General features: G+C 35.8%; 1 protein-coding gene across 1 annotated transcript; it reads left to right on the top strand.

The window, feature by feature from the left end:
- Positions 1–230: 230 nt before the first annotated feature.
- LOC106100322 (histone-lysine N-methyltransferase, H3 lysine-79 specific) lies at positions 231–18,665 on the top strand (the record flags this gene model as incomplete). Its single annotated transcript, XM_013279145.1, has 12 exons — positions 231–443; positions 2,328–2,368; positions 4,725–4,863; positions 12,762–12,902; positions 12,982–13,167; positions 13,250–13,666; positions 14,053–14,216; positions 14,321–14,487; positions 14,939–15,096; positions 16,803–17,033; positions 18,091–18,297; positions 18,384–18,665. Coding segments are annotated over exons 1-12 (2,217 nt in total), but the record flags the coding sequence as incomplete, so codon positions are not given.

Genomic DNA, 18,665 nt, shown 5'->3' with positions numbered 1-18,665 from the left:
TAGAGAAATCCCGCAGAAAATTAACTTTTTAAGTTATGTTCATTCAGTTTTCATTTAAAATTGTTTATATGGATTAAATTAAAAATACTAACCAGTCATTTGATTTTTATTTACTCTCCCTTGTCTTAAAATACAAACATAACACACCTACTAAACTACCAAAAAACGAAAACTCATGTCAACACTGAAAAGTGGCCATGATTTGATTGGTAATATATTTTCAACATGGCGTCTAGCCTAGTTGTTCGGAGTGTGTGTGTGTGAAAGTGCAGTGAAATTATGTTAATATCAAGTGTTTTTAGTGATAATATTAGTTTTTAAGTGAAAATAGCGTGCATTAATGCAGTGGTTATCCTATAATGGCTTTGGATTTACGCTTGCACTCTCCTGTAGGCGCGGAACCCGTTGTTTATACATGGCCCCTCACATCGGGTCATGGCTCGGTAAGAAACTTATATTTTGAATTATAGGGTTTCAAAAACAAGTTGTTGTGATATAAAAACAAAGTCAAAACATTAGAGGAACTCGTAAAATCTATTGTTGTTACAACTTCTTACTGCGAAACATACACAGTAAAGTTAGAATTATGAATCTTTGAACGTGATTAACGTTTTGTTTTTAGTATCTTACATAATTAGAAGGTATAAATAATACTAATAGGCCTTACAGTATTATCGTACATATATTCTGTGGGTAGGAGATTTCAGAAAGTTTATATGGTATTGCTCACATCACATGGGTAGTGCAGAGTGTATTGACCTCGTGTTTTGTCAAGGTGTCGGCTTTTTTTTAGATATGTACACACTGTTGCGTAGTCTTCAATCGTCATTTATTTACATTTTACACTTCCATACTATGTATGTGTAAATGTGGTATCAGGTGTCAGAACTGTGTTACTTAATGGGTTATATTTTTATTTTTATTGGGTTTTGCTGACAAAGATCTATTTCTATCATATCCTTATTATTAGTATCAGGAAGTGTTTATAGTTTACTATTTACTACATATTTAACTACCAACTATGGTAGGGGTAAACAAATTTATGTGAATATTACTGAAGATAAGTAGTATACTATGCTTTGTATCCATTTTTTGTTGCAAACATTTTGTTTAATTTACATTTAATAGGTGATTTATTTTAATCATAATCATTAAAAAATATACTAATTGAAAGTGAGCAATTGTTTGATTTGTTTATTGCTTAGTATACAATATAGTTAACAATATAAAACGTTTATAACACTCTTAGATTTCATGACATTTAAATATACTATAGTTCTACAAACATAGTTTATGTATTCAATACAAATGATACCCTTGACCTAATTTTTCATTAAGTTGGTGTGAAAATATTTTTGCTGAGTACTAACCTGTTGCACAAATCATATATTCTCATCAAAATAGACATTTAAATTATTAAAGAGCAAATAAAAATATTTAACACTGTTTTGGATATCTATTATAGTAAATATCAATTGATTTATCAGATTAAGGTTTTGCAATATTTATCTGCTACATAAAAACATTGAAGATGCAACAGGTTAATATTAACATAACCAATATATTGTATAAAAGTATTCAATTATCTGTCATTTTTTTATATCTAGAGGGTAGTCTATAATAGTTTGTCCCTATGGCATCTTTTCATATTATCATGTGAAAACTAATATTGAATCTATTAGAATTAAAGCTAACCAGTGAATTGGTGTCCCGAACTGAAGGTAATATGTTTGTATTTGCTAATTTATAAAACCAATATTATCAAGATTCTGGAAAAAAAACATTCTTGTCAACTAATAATGCACCTGTCTTTTACTCTAGTGAGGAATTGAACTATGATCTTGAAATCTGCAGTTATGGAATAGTGATTTCCAAACAGAATAGTACATATAAAAATGTCACACATGTTCTCCTGAAAGTAGTTTAAATATATAGAACATCAATGGGATTAATTTTTCAGTTTGTAAATATTGGTCTCTCTGAAATAATTCATATAATTATTATAAACCATTGTTTAAACAAAGTTAGTTTAGCTAGTTAAAAATACTCTTACTTTTCTTTGTTTTTTTTTAATACTTTTTCCTAACAATTCAGTTTTAGTAATAGTAGTAGATACAATATGCAAGAATCTAAAAACTAAGTTAAGGAACAATGTAATTTATTATTCCTCATTATTATAATTTTTGTTATTAAAAATCAAAGTCAATATAAGTTACTATAGTTTATTTCAATTTTAGAGAGGTAAAACACATTTTAAGTGATTGAAAATGTATATAAATAGGCCACCACCTTGTATGTATGTCTAAAGTGGCATTTCCTTGTTTCAGGACAAGCACGATGGCGCACTAGAAATAGTAGAAACTATAAGGTAAGGTGTTAATTAATTACATTATTTGATTTAAAAAAATGTATTTACAATAACTCAATAAATATCTCCTAAAAATCTATCCCCCAAAAATAAATACTTTGCCATAGATATTTGGAAATCACCTTATTGCATGTATGTCTGTAATGCTTAAAAAATTCACTATTAAGATGTGTAATTTCCATGTTGTTAAAGAATTAGTTTAATACAGTTTAGAAACTTTAAAGAAAAATTGTTAGTAGATAGGAAGGTATTTAATTTCATAATTGCAATTGTTCTTAATTTATTGCAAAAAGTAGGCTACTTGACTAGTTGCTATGAATCATTATTCAACATGACCTAATGCCTTACTTGTTAACTGAACAAACAGCATTATTGCAACATTTGTACCGTAAGCGTGTTGGTGAAAAATCTACATGTCCTATTTTGATATTCAAAACAAGAAAGACTTCTTTTATTCTATAGTTGTATAAAAATACTACTTTGCGTTGTTATAATATAGATGCAAACTACACTCTGTACATGTATTGTCTATTATTAAATAATTTATTTTCAGTGTTAGGTACACATTTTTTAAAATAAAATCTTATTTGATACTAGCTGTTGGTCGCGACTTCGTACACGTTAAATTTAAAAATAATGAATAATATCATTTGATAATGAATGATAATGAATTTTTAATGTCAGCCCAGTAGTTTTTGGTGTTATTTTAATATGTACAAAAATAAATAAATAACATATAAAATTGCAATAAACCTGTTGTTAAACAATGCGGTAGGTTATACTTGTGTTTTCTAATTGACATTGTGCTCTAGTTACTGTCAACTAGTTGCATCAGTGCAGGCTGCAGGTAGAGCGAAGGACGCGCGTGTGTGCCGGGGGCAATGGCCGACCGAATGATATTTCGTCTGTTAATTATCATTCTTGTATCGCCGCAGCAATTAAACCCGGTGACGCATTTAACAAAAGTATTGATTTAAAAATTGTAATTTATTAAAATATGCATTAGAAAGTATACAATTTCAATTTGTAATGTTGACTGATACTTAAAAAATTGTTACTACGTAAATTATTTATGAGTCAATCTAAATAAGTCATAAATTATTCTATCAAACAAAACGTTCGATTTTTGGCTTATGTTATGGAACGGAAAAAAGGATGAGTTGGTCTCGCACGTCGGAAATGAGAAGTTGTTTGGCAAGTTGACCCGCAGCCCGAAGCCGCAGTCCCGGGCGGGCGCCGGGCGGCGGGATCGCGGGGGCTGTGTGCTCCGCCCGACATTGCGACCTCTCCTCGACCGGACGCGTTCACTCTTATTTCGTGACCTTGAAACTCGATAAAGAATGCTCAACTCGAATTTATATATTAATCCTTTATCACTTTCCTGTACATCGATTATGTTAAAGTTAAGCTGTTCGATCACCGGCAGTCTTACTGGTAGTCTATAATACAGATTTTAACAACTAAAATTCGGCTTTATGTTATCATTCTTTGTTTCTAAAGACATTTTTATTAATAAACGCGAGCCATTCATCTTGGAAAGTTTAAGGTGAACACCTTTAACTGCAGAGCGCAGTCAAGTTCCGTTATTTTACAGCTGATTTTAATCTATTGCCGTCGCCCCGAACACCTGCTACTATTCCATAAAAACGGCAACTAATGCAGCTAACCCAACAAGAACATATAACTCTAATGGTTAAAAAATATTACACATAAAATACAATTAGTTATAGCAAAAAACGATGGCTCCTACGTATATAATTGTCTCTCACAATCCATTAAACTTAACAGCTTAACAGTGGTAGAGCCCGCTTTAACATCTTCGCACGAATGGGTCGGCTCGCTCTATGAAATACCACGACCACAAACAAGCTAGGTGCGAAGTGGAAGCAATTCCGCGTTTCCTTTGATGACTGTGGTACCGGAGGCCGAACGTCAGTCCCTTTTCCTTCCCACCCTGTTCCCTATACTAAAAGGATGGGAAGGGAACTTCAATTTTACGGTGCAGGAAACGCATAAAAAGGAGAAACATCCTCTTTATGTGCGTCTCCTCCTCCGTCGATCTAGGGTATTCTACGCATCCGCTATTGCGAATGTCTATAGGCAGCGTTCGCTTCGCTACTTTGGCGGATTCAGGTGGCCGCTTGATCGTCTGCCACCTTATGATATAAAAAAAATACACGATGTCATGATTTGTTTAAAACAAACTTCATTGTCTATCCTATGTTGCTATGCAAGTGGTAAAATAAATCGTAATAATATTTATTTACTTAGGAAACATGGAATTTAAGATGTATTCCCAGTTCTATCTACGTATCTATTATTATTATTTAGTTAAATATGTTAAATGTTTGAACAGATGGGTGTGCGACGACTTGCCGGAGCTGAAGGCTGCGCTGGAGAAGCACATCTTGTGCGACTATGACACGCACTCTTACGAGAGCATGCGTGCTCTCTGCGACAGATTCAACCGAGCCATCGATTCCGTCGTCGCATTGGTAAGTATTGTACCTAATACTTTTTTCTTTCTTGTAATTTTTATGGTGTGGTGATCAACAGTACTTTATTGGAATGTCGATGCAGGGTTAATGTCAATATTAGGTTCCATATACATTAATGCTTACTCAGTTTGGGAATTAAACTATCCAATTGATAAACCGATATTATGCTGATCCCAATAGTTTTATTACCACGTTATTCACAGCATACCTATAATTTCGAATAACTCTACAAAAGTGTTTTAAGTGTCCTTGAAGCGAGCGTTCTACTATCACACTTCCTGCTTTCTTTGCCAAATATTAAACAAGTGCGATTTGAAGGGCATCCTAAATGACGTATGCCAGCCCGACACTGCACTGGATTTATTAATTTTTATTGTCATTGATATAACCAAGTCAACGTCCTAATCGTCCCTTCACCTTATGTATATCATAACAAAACAATGAACTATAATTAGTGCTATATTTAATCGCTTTTGTCGTTCAAAATGTTTAGTTAACATTAAGTAATTTGGACGCATATCGAGGTGTCGAGGTGATAAAGATAAAGAGTAGAAAATATTATTCTAATAATGTTTTGTATATTTTTTTGGGCCAGTAACCTTCGAGACGGCCTTAAATACTCTGCCAATTTTATCCCAATCAGATTAATAGTTTAAGAATGCAAGGAGACAAATGTGCGTACTAATATTTTCAATCGTTTGTCAGTCTATGTAATGGCACCCGCATGGCGAAATTTCAATGTCTATTTAGTCACGGAAGCAATTTTATTGAAAACGATAAATACAAGGTTGTATCTAGTCGCTATAAACACCTAATTATAAAGATCTTGGCTATTGTTATGAAACTTGCAGGCTTTTATACTTTTTTACTTGAATAACTTGTATGTAATTAAACTGCGCTGTAAGTGGTAATAATAATGGATTAATGGTTAAGTATAAGAAATAATTCAAGTAATATTGTATTTAATATATGTTCGCGTTAGGGCGGCGCGGTGTTATCGCAGGCCATTAGTACTCGTTATCTCGGAAGGTCACTTCTGTACCGATGTTCACCTTCGGAACGTGCTGCAACACAGTTTGCTCTACACTATCATGTTTCTAAACAATAATTGCGCAGTAGATCCATTTTATATTGCTATATTCTTATAAGGATTATCTAAAGCCGTTTAACAGCACCTTGCCAACTTCTCCAGACAAACGTGTATGTGTACAGGTGGTAAAGATTATGTCGAATGTTAATGACTGTTTCCGAATGTAACGATAAAACTTTCAATATAACTAAAATATGTTTTTCAAAACTGTATCAATATTTATCTCTTTGTAGTATAAATGAGACACTTTTTGTGAGGTCGACATGAAAAACTCTAATGTTTATTTTAAGAATGAAACTATTCTAACAGTAATCATAATAATTATTTTCTGTATTGTAAAGATCTGCAGCACATTACACTTGGCATAGTTTACACGTCGCGGAAACATCTTCAATGTCACCTTTATTTATTTATACACTTCCTAGATGTACACTCCGCAGATTATTTGCGTATGAACTGTAAACATTTCGCATCTACAACACGCATAATTCACCGCTTGACCTATTTCCTCTAGTACCGTGTGCAGTTTAACGTATAATACAGCGAGATACTTTTTTTTTAACGCTACTTTTATACAGGGCAGCAATCTCGTGCACACAACGATCATACTGTGTACCATGTGCGAAATGAAAGAGTGAATGTGGGCCAGCGCGGGGCCGCGGCGTGGGGAGTGGGGCGCGGCGCGGGGCGGGCGGAGGCGGCTCGTCGACTGCAAGAGGGAGACACGAGGGCCAAGATGGCGGCGCTGGCGAGGACGCAGCGATCGATGTCCGCAGCAGACACCGCGCGAGGCTACTCTATTTATACGCGTCGCATACCATTTCTCACCGCGCCGTCGAAGTACATCACAATCATAGGCCCGAAACTATTCCACCACACATGTACAACTATAGCTCCTTCTTTATTTAGTGTAGGAAGATGTTCTTAAATGATGCCTCATCGCTTACGTAGCCGCTACCGCTGTACTTGCCAAGTGCGTAGTTGTATTTATGGAAGAATGCATTGTTTTAGTCTTCGGTACATTCGACGCTCTCTTAATGATTTGGAAGTTCATTTACCTTTGTCCTTACTTCGTTCATATCATTAATAACATTTTAAATGTCAATTGCGGACTTAAAATACAATGTAATGTTGAACTAACAGTTGTGGAACTAACTTTTCTTGTAATTTTTCTGAAGAATCGTGTATATTTTATATAAAGTTGTCCTCTTTGGTAATCAAACCCAGGATTTGTATCACATTTTATACACTAGTCTAATATAATATTAGAATATCAATAAAGGACTGCTGCAAATAGTTTAGTAATTGCCAATTTTTGGAAGTATGATAAAATCTTTGTCGTTGCCTCCAGGGGTCATCATACAACAAAGAATAAAACGTAATGATAAGTAGTCTAACAGTCGCTTCTTTTTGCACGGTGCCTACTTTCAGGTTTGGCCCAAATACAGTTATTACGGTTAACGACCGTGTAGATACGCCGCAAAGAATTGTCTGTTGTACAAAATTGTAATATTAAACTATACAACATTTTAAATTAATCTGTATACAGTTTTATCAGTAAAAATAATAACTTCTAGAAATAGAATAAAACTTGTGTTGCCATAAAACTCAATGGAGGTCTAACCTTGACCTTGTTTCTTCCTAGGCTATTAGGCCTACAATGATGGCTTGAAACGAGGACGAAGTTAAGTTATAAGTTCAGGGACGCAAGATATTTTCTGGTGTTTAATAATATGACTACATTTCATTGTTAGGTTTTCGTACCCTTTAAGTCGATCTGTACCAAGTGACAACAAAGTTATTCGTTTTAAGTAGTTAGATTTTATACTTGATGTTATGAATTGACAGTAAGAAAGACCTTGTGCGCCGACTCCACGTGAGCGGGACAAAGGCAGGCAGATGATAATGAAGAAGGGCCTAAACAAGTTTTAGTTTTAAAGCTTGATTTAAATGTTAGTCGAAATGAGGGCAACAGTTTAGCGTTGCTCATTTGATTTGTAAATGTGTATTAACAAAAGATTACAATAAGGCTCGGCGATGATGTCACCGGCAGGCAGGGTGATGGATGTCATGCGCATACTGAGCGCGTCAGTAACCTTGCCCGCGCGCGGTAGGAAATGTGATGTGACATGTACACGACCACGTTGCTTTGCTGCATACCAATTGAACGTTTTGCTTCCAAATTACACCCATAACTTTTAATATACAACAATATTACACATGTATAAAACCAAAATTTGGTAATTTCATACTAACTGTAATACTTTGTCTTAAACAAGTTTTGATCGAATTTTAATGTGTTCGCCTGTTTCTACGCGGTTAGCTGTTTATTAACATTTGTTTACTAGTAGTGACTAAGTTTTATTGTTTTACTAAAAATATACAAAAACCCGTTTAGTTCAGTTGCGTACATTGCTCAAACGTAATACTCTCTTAATTTATTTACTTCGTAACAAAGTATACCTGATTTATTTTAAGTGCCAACATTTAAATGTCTTTTAAATACTAAACAAACAATACAGATTGCGCTGTACCGTCTCTACGTTTTTAGAACTGTTATTGTTACACGTAGGTTGTTAAATTAAACCTTAAAACTTTCTACTGCGAAGCATCAATGGAGCGTTTAACAATTGAGAGCAGGTAGAAAAATGGCGGGCTATCGTTAGACCCCGAAAACAATGCACACTGAACTGAGATATCGAAACATCTGCTAAGAATTTTAACATTAAACACATAAATTTCCAACGCTAAATTCGTGTCTGAAAAATTGTTCGTTGTGTTACGTTGCTGAAATACATTATTCATAAATGCCTGAAACAAGTTGGTAATGATTATCATCTTAATCGAAACGTGATGTATAAAATATCGTCCAAATCTATTTTTTTTTCCTATTCGAGCTTTAAATTCTACCATTCTTAATTTAATCCAACATTAGATAAAATAAGTAGTGAAATTGAGCTCGGCGCTGCGAGACGTCGCGAGGCTATTCATAACTATTGTTACATAGATACGGCCATAGAAAACATCTTTATAGTTTGTGAAAGTTTTTTGTATTAGAAACTTTCAGTCGTTGACATTAGCGTCCATTATCGAGTTGATTGACCTCGGCATGCAGACAGGCGTGCCCGAAAACTTGATCGCCCTCTCTTATTGTTCAAAAATGCATATACGACTTTGAATATTCATGAATCTTAGTTCCAGTAACATTTCTAATTCAACGCGTATCATTCGATAAAATGTGATGTCGCGAGTCCAGATGATAAATAATATTAGATTAGATATGTAATCATTAAAAATATTTCTACTGCGAATTGTGATAGAGGTTCGTTGCGGGTCGTGCGCGGGGGCGATGACCGCAATATTGAGCGGGCGCGAATGTCTCACGTAGTGTTAATGACCTTTTTTTTGGCTGCGCTAGCGTCGCTCTAAAGTCACTTATCAAGTTCATTTTGCAATCTTAATTTATTATGTTATTTGAATTTGATTATAAATTTAGAGAGCATATTTAATTTTATGTACAAATCATCCAAGAATAAATGTTTTGCGATTTTCAAATCACAACAGACAAATCATCGGCTAATTTCTGATCTGCAAAGAATTTAAGTAGGTATTCTAGACAGACACAACCTTGATGCAGTGCAAAGTTTTATACAATAAATTATACGAACAATGGGTAGTTTTATCGCGGGAAGAAATCATTTTCAGCCAACAGTTTGTACGGACACGAACCATTATCATAAATAAAATGATGGTGTACGTGGATTTAATAGTTTGTTGTAGTAACTACACAATATTCATACATTTATGTTGCGATTATATAACCTTTTTTTCATAAAGTACACACCTAACATTTTTATATTGATAGTTCAGTCACAGCTATTTTGATAAAAAGTGGATTTTAATCTGTGAAATCACATTGATATCATTATTAAGAGTTCTTGTTATTCCCTATTTTATGTTTTTAAACTTTTATCATCAATTTACTTTTACACGGAGATAGGTTTTTCGATCCGAGTAGCGTAAGATCCAATAGTTTTGCGAGGGCAAATAGTAATATGTCGGTTGTTAGTACACAGGGATATCTAGTCTAGGTATTATATAAATGTGATCGACGTTATGAATGGAGAGGCTGTGGGCCGCACGCTGCGGGTTGCGGGGAACGTAAACAAACAAGGCGAGGGCGCGGCGGAGCGCTGCCCCCGGCCCGCGACTTGAGCCCAGTTGCCGCAATCGATTACGTACGCAACCCGCTCTCGTTGCGTATTCGTGTTTTTTTAATTTATTTGTTTAAGCCCCTTGTATCATTGCTACGCTCTATATTGAGCGGTTTTTTTATCGCCTCTTCATATAATTCGAAATTATTTATTTCAAATCTATCGTATGCCATAAACAAGAATACGTAGTTTTATATTTAAATGTAAATAAGTAAAAGAGGCTAGTTATGTCTGGTATAATAGAGATCTAAATCTAATGCATTTGTATGATTTATTCAGTTTATAAACTTACATAAGTATAATGTTTATTGTTACTGTGCCATAATATACATGAATTGAAGACCAACAAAAATAAATCAACACCATATTTGGATAAAAATATCTCAATCAATTGACAATAACAATCTGTTCATTGAATAGCAGAATCATGCATTGCATTGCATTGACCTACTTTATTCGTGACCTTCGCGTGCGAAAATACCTACGACTCGCTGCGGGAAAATTTATTTTTGAACTCATAAAATCTTTACTAGGTTAACTATTAGTTATATTGCTTGATATCCGGGTACGTATTTAAAGAATATCGTTACTACATATTATGAACTAAAAAACACCTATTGCTAAGGAAAGGCAAGCTTCAGGCATTGCCATGCAGTATACTATTATTTTCTGCTTCAGTCTCTTCTCGTTATAGGATACTACAGGTTATTTCTGTCTTCCATGTGGTGTTTAATCTCACTTCAGCGAGCCACTAAACGAACACTCATATTAAGTAACGTCTGGGATACGGATTGCAGCAATATCCTGTGTATTTTTTTAAACGACCTATTCCCACATCGTCTACATAACTGGTCAAGTGCCATTGATCGTATTCTAGAGATCCCTGTTTAGCTGTAGAAGAACACAAAATTTATTCATATTTGTACCTCCACATGCGTTATTTGTGAGATTTATTCTGATCGCTCAGCGTGTGGTGCATTTGAGTTGAGATTTAAAATACTGTTTCTATTCTCTTAATATTCTTATGAAACAATTGGCCGGGACTCGACAAGCGGCCGTTTTCATTTACTATATTAATATTATACTTAGTAGTAGTAGTTTACGATTTCCGCAACTCCACGGCCAGGGCGTACAGACGTTTTTTAAAAATTAAATGCTTTTGTAACCGTATAAATTAAGTAGCTTATTTTGGTAATCGCAAAAAATAGAGTCGATTGTGTCTGCGCGCTCTCCCTATAAATATAAACTTGTTAATAATAATTGTATGCAATCAGGAATTAAACTTAGTGATTATGTCATATTTAACTACGTTGTCCATAATGACGGCTTTCAAATTCCTACCTTGAATTTAATGCGTTAAATTCCTCAATAGTAATAGATACATTCGGCTTTCGGATAAGCCGAGCTGTGTATACGCTATATAAGAATAGAACATAGTATTACGTAGAGCGGCTTGCTCGCCGAACGAAGGTCGGCATTTGATTTCTCCGCATCGTGCAGTTAGTTACGTAGTAACATGTTCGTCATGCCGTAAAACTACACTTTCCACCGGAATACGCTTTATTTGAGCTATTAGTAATAACTTTTACAAATGTCGCCGCTATCTATAACTATCGTACTAATCTGATTTTTTTTCGACAGGGTAGATAACCCAGTTTTTGTTGTCATCGTCCTGGTTTAATGTCGTTTTAAGTGATAAAAAGTTGTTGTGGTACTGGATTTGTCTGGTTTATGAATGTTTCACCCACACACCGGCGTCGTAACGTGGGTAGAATTACACTTAGTATACACTTAGGTCAACATTATATAACTATACAAATTATATTTTTTAACCTAAGAACTGACAAATCAATGTAGACTTTTATTTACGTTTGCTTACTTTCCAATTTCCCGAATTCAAAACCGGTTTTATTGTAATAACATGTTTACGTTACTGGTATGTCATTATTAATAAATAACTGTAAAGAATGGCCTTCGTAATAGTTATTATTAAAAATAAAAAGAAACTTCAATTACATATACCTTTTACTTTAATAGTGCAAGCACAATATAAAACTGTTTCAAGAGAAATATTCTCGAACATATGAATTTCGTTAAAGCGTGCCATACAGCATTAAACGCGTTGCCGTCGATTTCAAAGCTATAATTAATAAGTAAAATAAACATAAGGTAATTGGATCCAAGGTAAACAACATTGTCTCTATAATGTTATGTTTGAGTGGTTTATCGATCGGTCATTTCGCCATGCCGGCAATGTCAAGGCTACGAAAGAATATTATTACGTACTCCGCTCGCTCGTATTACGTTTGCCAATCTTAAAAGTTCACTCTTAATGGGCCAACTTTGATAAATTAGTTTCTACGATTTCATCTCGTATTTCCGTTTAATACTACAGTTATTTTTGCATCATTGAGAAATAGTTATTATATAACTATAATAAAATGTATTTCCTAATTTAGAAATCGATGTTTAAAATACAACTTCCTGTTAAATTAATCCTCCAATAAAAGATACTTATTTATAAACTTAGTAAAGGTTTAGAATTTACTTAAAAGTATAGTAATAATGATAAAAAAAATGTCTGTTTTCAGGAGAAGGGAACATCACTGCCAGCTCAACGTCTAAACAAATATCCTTCGCGCGGTTTGTTGAAGCACATTCTGCAACAAACGTACAACCAGGCGGTGTCCGACCCAGATAAACTGAATCAGTATGAGCCTTTTTCACCAGAGGTTTGTTTGTCTGACATAAACACCAGTTTAAGCTTCGATTTTATTCTATTTACTACAAATACTGTCATTGAATTTCCAGGTTTACGGCGAGACATCGTACGAGTTGGTGTGTCAGATGATCGATCAAATAGATATAACAGCGGAGGATGTGTTCGTGGACTTGGGCTCTGGGGTCGGGCAGGTCGTGCTGCAAATGGCCGCAGCGACGCCCTGCCGAGTGTGCGTGGGTGTCGAAAAAGCCGAAGTGCCTAGCAAATATGCGGAGGTACTACTTGTACTTTTTTTTGAGTTTTCACAGCTTTTTTCTTTTTTTGTAGGCATTCATTTACTTTCATCCTTTATTTCAGAGTATGGATTTGCATTTTAGGATGTGGATGAGGTGGTACGGCAAGAAGTATGGGGAGTACAAGTTGATAAAAGGAGACTTTCTGTTGGATGAGCACAGAGAGAAGATAAACGCGGCGACTATCGTGTTCGTGAACAACTTCGCGTTCGGGCCGCACGTCGACCACCAGTTAAAGGAGAGGTTCGCGGACCTGAAGGACGGCGCTAAGATCGTCTCCTCGAAGAGCTTCTGTCCACTAAACTTCAGGATAACCGACAGAAATCTGAGCGATATCGGGACCATCATGCACGTCAGCGAAATGTCGCCGCTCAAGGGTTCCGTCTCGTGGACGGGCAAACCAGTATCTTACTATTTACATATAATAGATAGGACCAAATTGGAGAGATACTTTCAAAGACTGAAAAATCCGAAACTCAAGGTCAGCAAAAGGGTCTGTTTCCAATCAATTTATATTTTTTAATATTGCTTATAGTTAGAAGACATTGTTATAACTTGTTGTGGTCCTAATGCTAAGAATATTTTGAACTTTAAATCTATTCTGCACTTTCATCTCAGTTAATAACAACCCAAATAAGTTATGACGTGTCTTTTAGCAGCTTTAAGGTCTTGAATAATATACATGTTTTTAGACTGACATGTTTATATTATATATTGAATATCTTACAATTTACATATTTTAAATGATCTGAATATTAATAATGAATAAATTTATTATAATGATATAATACGCTATGATGAATACGCTAATAATTAATGAATCAATCTGTATTAAATGACGTAGTTATAATTAGTATATATTTGCAGGGTTGCCAGAATGGCGCGGATGACAACGAGGGCGGCAAGCGGCACTTAAGCGCGCCGCCGACGCGTCAGCCCACGCCCGACCTGCTCAATGGCAACAGCAACCACAGCACCGGCTCCCTGCCCGAGCGCCGCAGGAAGGTCGCCCGCCCGCGCCCCGCCGTCAGGTACACACACAACACACACTTCAATACTTCTCGATACCTGTTCATACATAAACTTACTTTACATGCATCAAAACATGTATTACTTAAAGTGTTTGTATATTCAGGGGAGAGAATGGCAGGACGCGAGCGCGCGCGGCGGTGGCGAAGCGGCGGGCGGCGCGGCGCTCCAGCGACGAGAGCGACGAGGAGTCGAGCGGCACGGACGACGCGCCGCCCGGCCCCGAGCCCGCGCCGCGCGAGTGGGGCGCGCCCTGGGCCTCCGCGGACACCAGTCAGTATACACCATCTATACTATACTAATCTAATGCACATTACTTAGATATGTACGATGTTAGCAATTACTGTATATTTTTGAAGAAATCTTTATTATTAAAGCCCTTACGACATGCTTAAGGGTACATATTTTACGCAGTTACACTAAGGGTGTAAATAATTTGGAAAAACCTTCATGCGGGAAAGGGACAAAAATTACAAGCTGGCAACATCAAGGAAGCAAGGTGGTTATGATAATGTAATTGTTACCTAGTGTCAAAGGTCTTTATTGTTATATGTGCATTTGAATTTTGCCATTAACAATTAAGAATCTGACAAATGTAAATAATAAAATAAATTGTTTATAATTTCATGCGCATGAAGCTGCACGGGAACAGCTCATGCAAATATTTGTGTGAGAAATATAAAGAGGTTAAACAGATTATGAGAATGTTGTGATGGTGTTGCAGACCGCAGTCGTCGCACGGGCGGCAAGCGCAGCGCGAGCGCGGGCGGGGCGAGGCGGCGCGCGGCGCGGGCCAAGCGACGCCGCGCCGCGCCCGCCGCCATCGCCGGCCTCGACCTGCTGCACTCCACCACGCTCGCCTCCACGCTGCACAACGGCACGGTCAGTCGGACACACATACAACACTACACTACTCACACAACACAACACTACACTCGTACACATACATACAAGAAGACCAGATATGTCTTTGTTTCATACAAACAGTTTTCATTACACATTATGTTTTGTATCTACCGTATTATTCGTGCACAATTTTTTACTTATTAAATAATGCCTAAACGGAAGCTATTTCAAACACTAGGTTCTGTGTTAAGTTGTTGTAATATTTAGTAAAAGAAACATATTTATATTATGATTATATAAATAAAGTTGTTGTCATTGAAATTTATTGGTTAGGTGATTTATAGTATTTTAAGACAGCAGAAATTATTTTATTGGTTTAGACATATAATGCTTACAAACTTTTTTATTGATCAACAGCATTACATATTTGAATGAGGAGTTTTCGAAAGACATTTATGTGTGCAGCATCTGACGGGTTACATGTATTTATTGATGACCATTAACTTTACTTGATAAAGTGAGTTGATGCTTCAAAGGTGCTCAGGAGGTTGGAGGTCGGTGCTCTTCACAGAGGAACGCCCGAGGGTTTGACATATCTCTTCCTTCGTTGTATGGCAATGTCCGGTAAAGCGATAAGCATGTAGAAAATAGCACGAAAAATTCGCAGGCGCAGACTAACATCGAGGAAATACTCATTAATACCAATTTATTGTAGTGTTTTTTATTTCATTTATTATGACTAAATTAGGTATTGTTGCATGGCAAGGCTGATCAGCGATTCTTCAAAGTCAAAAGAAAAGGGTGGCACTTATATTAAATTTTTATATGCTTAATGCTGCTATACAAACATGTTTATATTTAATACTTTATGGATTATCGCTGTTCTTTGGTTCTTGCAATATAAAATAATTTCTTAATAAATTTAGACAGTCCATTTTTTCGCTTTCCGCTTATCAGCGATTCATAAGTAAATTATGTTGCCGCGCTACATCTATTAATGTAATTATTTAAAATATTATTTATTTTATATATCATGGTTATATTTTGGTAGTAGTAGATGTAATATATGTAAAGATGTATTTATTTTTTTCTTAGCTTATATATGTCATAATTAGATATAGTTTCTAAATGATGTAAATTAGTTAAAATGCTAGTAAGATTTTGATGGAGATAATGATCTACAAATTAAATACTCGATAGCAGTTATTTACAAGTTATCACTAAGTTATTCAGCAAATTCTAAAATCTTCACACCCTGTTTAAATTAGAACTATGAAATTCATTAACAAAATCACCTTGCAGGTTGCATTTTGTAGGTATCGTCTGGTTTAAATGCTTCTAACATTTATTATATATAGATTTTTGAGGTGACACATACCGAGGAGTATATACCGAGGCGGCAACTGAATATTTCGTTCATTTCATGTAAGGATAGCATCAGTGTTAGGATTCAATGTTGCCAGCATGACGAATATATGCTTATAATATTTCAAATTATTTCGTAACGATTAACAGTAGGGTTGCCAAAGATGTAATAGACATATTATTTTGTCATCTATATAATGTTTATAAAAATTTACACAGTGCTTACTACATATGAATACTTTACTATATAATATTGATTTATTTCTAAGATTTAACACATTACTTTTTAGGTTACAATTTTTATTGGTTATTTTGTAAATCTCGATAGAATTTATGCGGGTATAAATGCGTTGTATGAATAGTTTGTATGGGGGTAGGTGACGGCCCCGCCGCCGGGGTGCGTGGGGCAGCGCCTGTCGGCGCTGGGCGTGCAGCTGCAGCCGGCGGAGCGCCTGCACTCGGAGCTGGAGATCCCGCGTTCGCCGCACACGCCCTACAGCCTGCAGCTGCTGCTGGACATGTTCCGCGACCAGTACCTCGCCTTCATACAGCGCCTCAACACGCCCGAGTACGCCAGAGATGTACGCAATCAGATCGAAAAGGAAAAGGTAATTATATTAATGTTTTTCTGTTTATTTTGCACTTCACTTTGTACGGATTCACTAGTACAAAATGCGTTTTTACGAAGTGTAGTATCTATACTAATATTATAAAGAGGAAAGATTTGTAGTTTTGGATTTTTGTAGGTATTGAAATTACTCAAATACTACTAGACCGATTTAAGATATTCTTTCAACATTAAAAAGCTACATTATCATGTAACATAGTAATTAACGCAATAATTAATCGTGACCCAAGTTCTATGGTATATGGTTGAAATAAAAATCATGAAGATCAAAATTATATTAAACAATTTAGAGCTATGGTGATGTTGAAATTGATTATTATTAGCTTTAGTTTCTAACTATGTAGTGCAAGTTGGAAAGTTACATATGTAGACAGTGATTTGAATTTAAAGTACAATACGCTTTTGTTATTTTAATCCTCTTACTATTAAAATCCTAAACTTGGGTAGTCAGTGTGTGTCGCTTCTTGTTATCGTGTTAAAGTGTCATTCAAACACCAATAACGTGAAACTGAATTCTTTTTAATGTAACATATTATAACCGTTGAAATATTTGACTGTACGGCCGAATAACATCTGACGTATATGTTGATAATACATTTAATGAATGAAAATTAAATCATTAATATTAATCAGAATAACTTGTTTACATAATTTTCCTATTAATATTACGGCTAAAAATCGGCATGAGAATACCTCTTACGGTTATGTCCTTAAGTAGATTTATTTAAAAATATGTGTTGTTTAGCAAGTCCATTTTTTTTGTTTACCTGTCCTTTTTTAAATTTTAATTTTCATATAAATTCTAATCCTAACCTCTATATGAGAATGTTGTCTTATTCTATCTATACACATTATAATTCAGAAACAAAATGAAAGGACTACTCACTATATGCTGAACGTCCGATAATACTATAACCAGGAATACGTTTGTCCATTGGAACTGTCCGGGTCACGCCGCTACTGCCGCGTGTACTGAGAGGTAACCGGTGTTTTGATACCTTAACAAAATTCCTAAAACGCTGTTCTTGTATTAACAGGAAAGGAATCAAAAATTGAAGTCACGCGCGAGTCAATTGGACAAACAGATCAACGTATTGATCAGCGACAGTGTTGCCTTGTTGAAAGCACGCATGAGTGAACTGGGCATACACGCCAACAACACAGTGGATCTGTTGGCGAAGGCAAAGGAAATCGTCGGCAGGCACAAGGAGCTGCAGAGTAAAGCGAGCAAGCTACAAGCGCAGGTAAGGCTATTCGCACCTTGGCACAGTGTCTCCAATATCATGTCACATCTTCACTGTGTCGTTACTAATTCAGTATCACTTTTTAGGTGAGTAACATTGAAGCCGAACAAGCAGTTCTCATAAAGCAGCGAACATTAGAAATAACTGAAAAATATCGCCAAATGGGTCACATAGCGCCAGAAGCGGAGATTAATCAGACGATTGCGCACGATTGCATCCTAAAAGAAATTTCAGCGACGCTCGCGCACAGGAAGAGACTACACGCTCAAGTGGGTCATCTACAAAACGAAATCGTTCAGATGGAGCGAGCGAGCGAGCAAAAAGCGGCCGCGCCGACCGTCCCCGTAGCGACGGTGAAGCCGCACACC

This window comes from Papilio polytes, unplaced genomic scaffold, assembly GCF_000836215.1.
Source record: "Papilio polytes unplaced genomic scaffold, Ppol_1.0 DF824047.1, whole genome shotgun sequence".
NCBI lineage: Eukaryota > Metazoa > Arthropoda > Insecta > Lepidoptera > Papilionidae > Papilio > Papilio polytes.
Note: the sequence above shows the minus strand (reverse complement) of the source record. Positions and strands in the feature narration are given on the sequence as shown.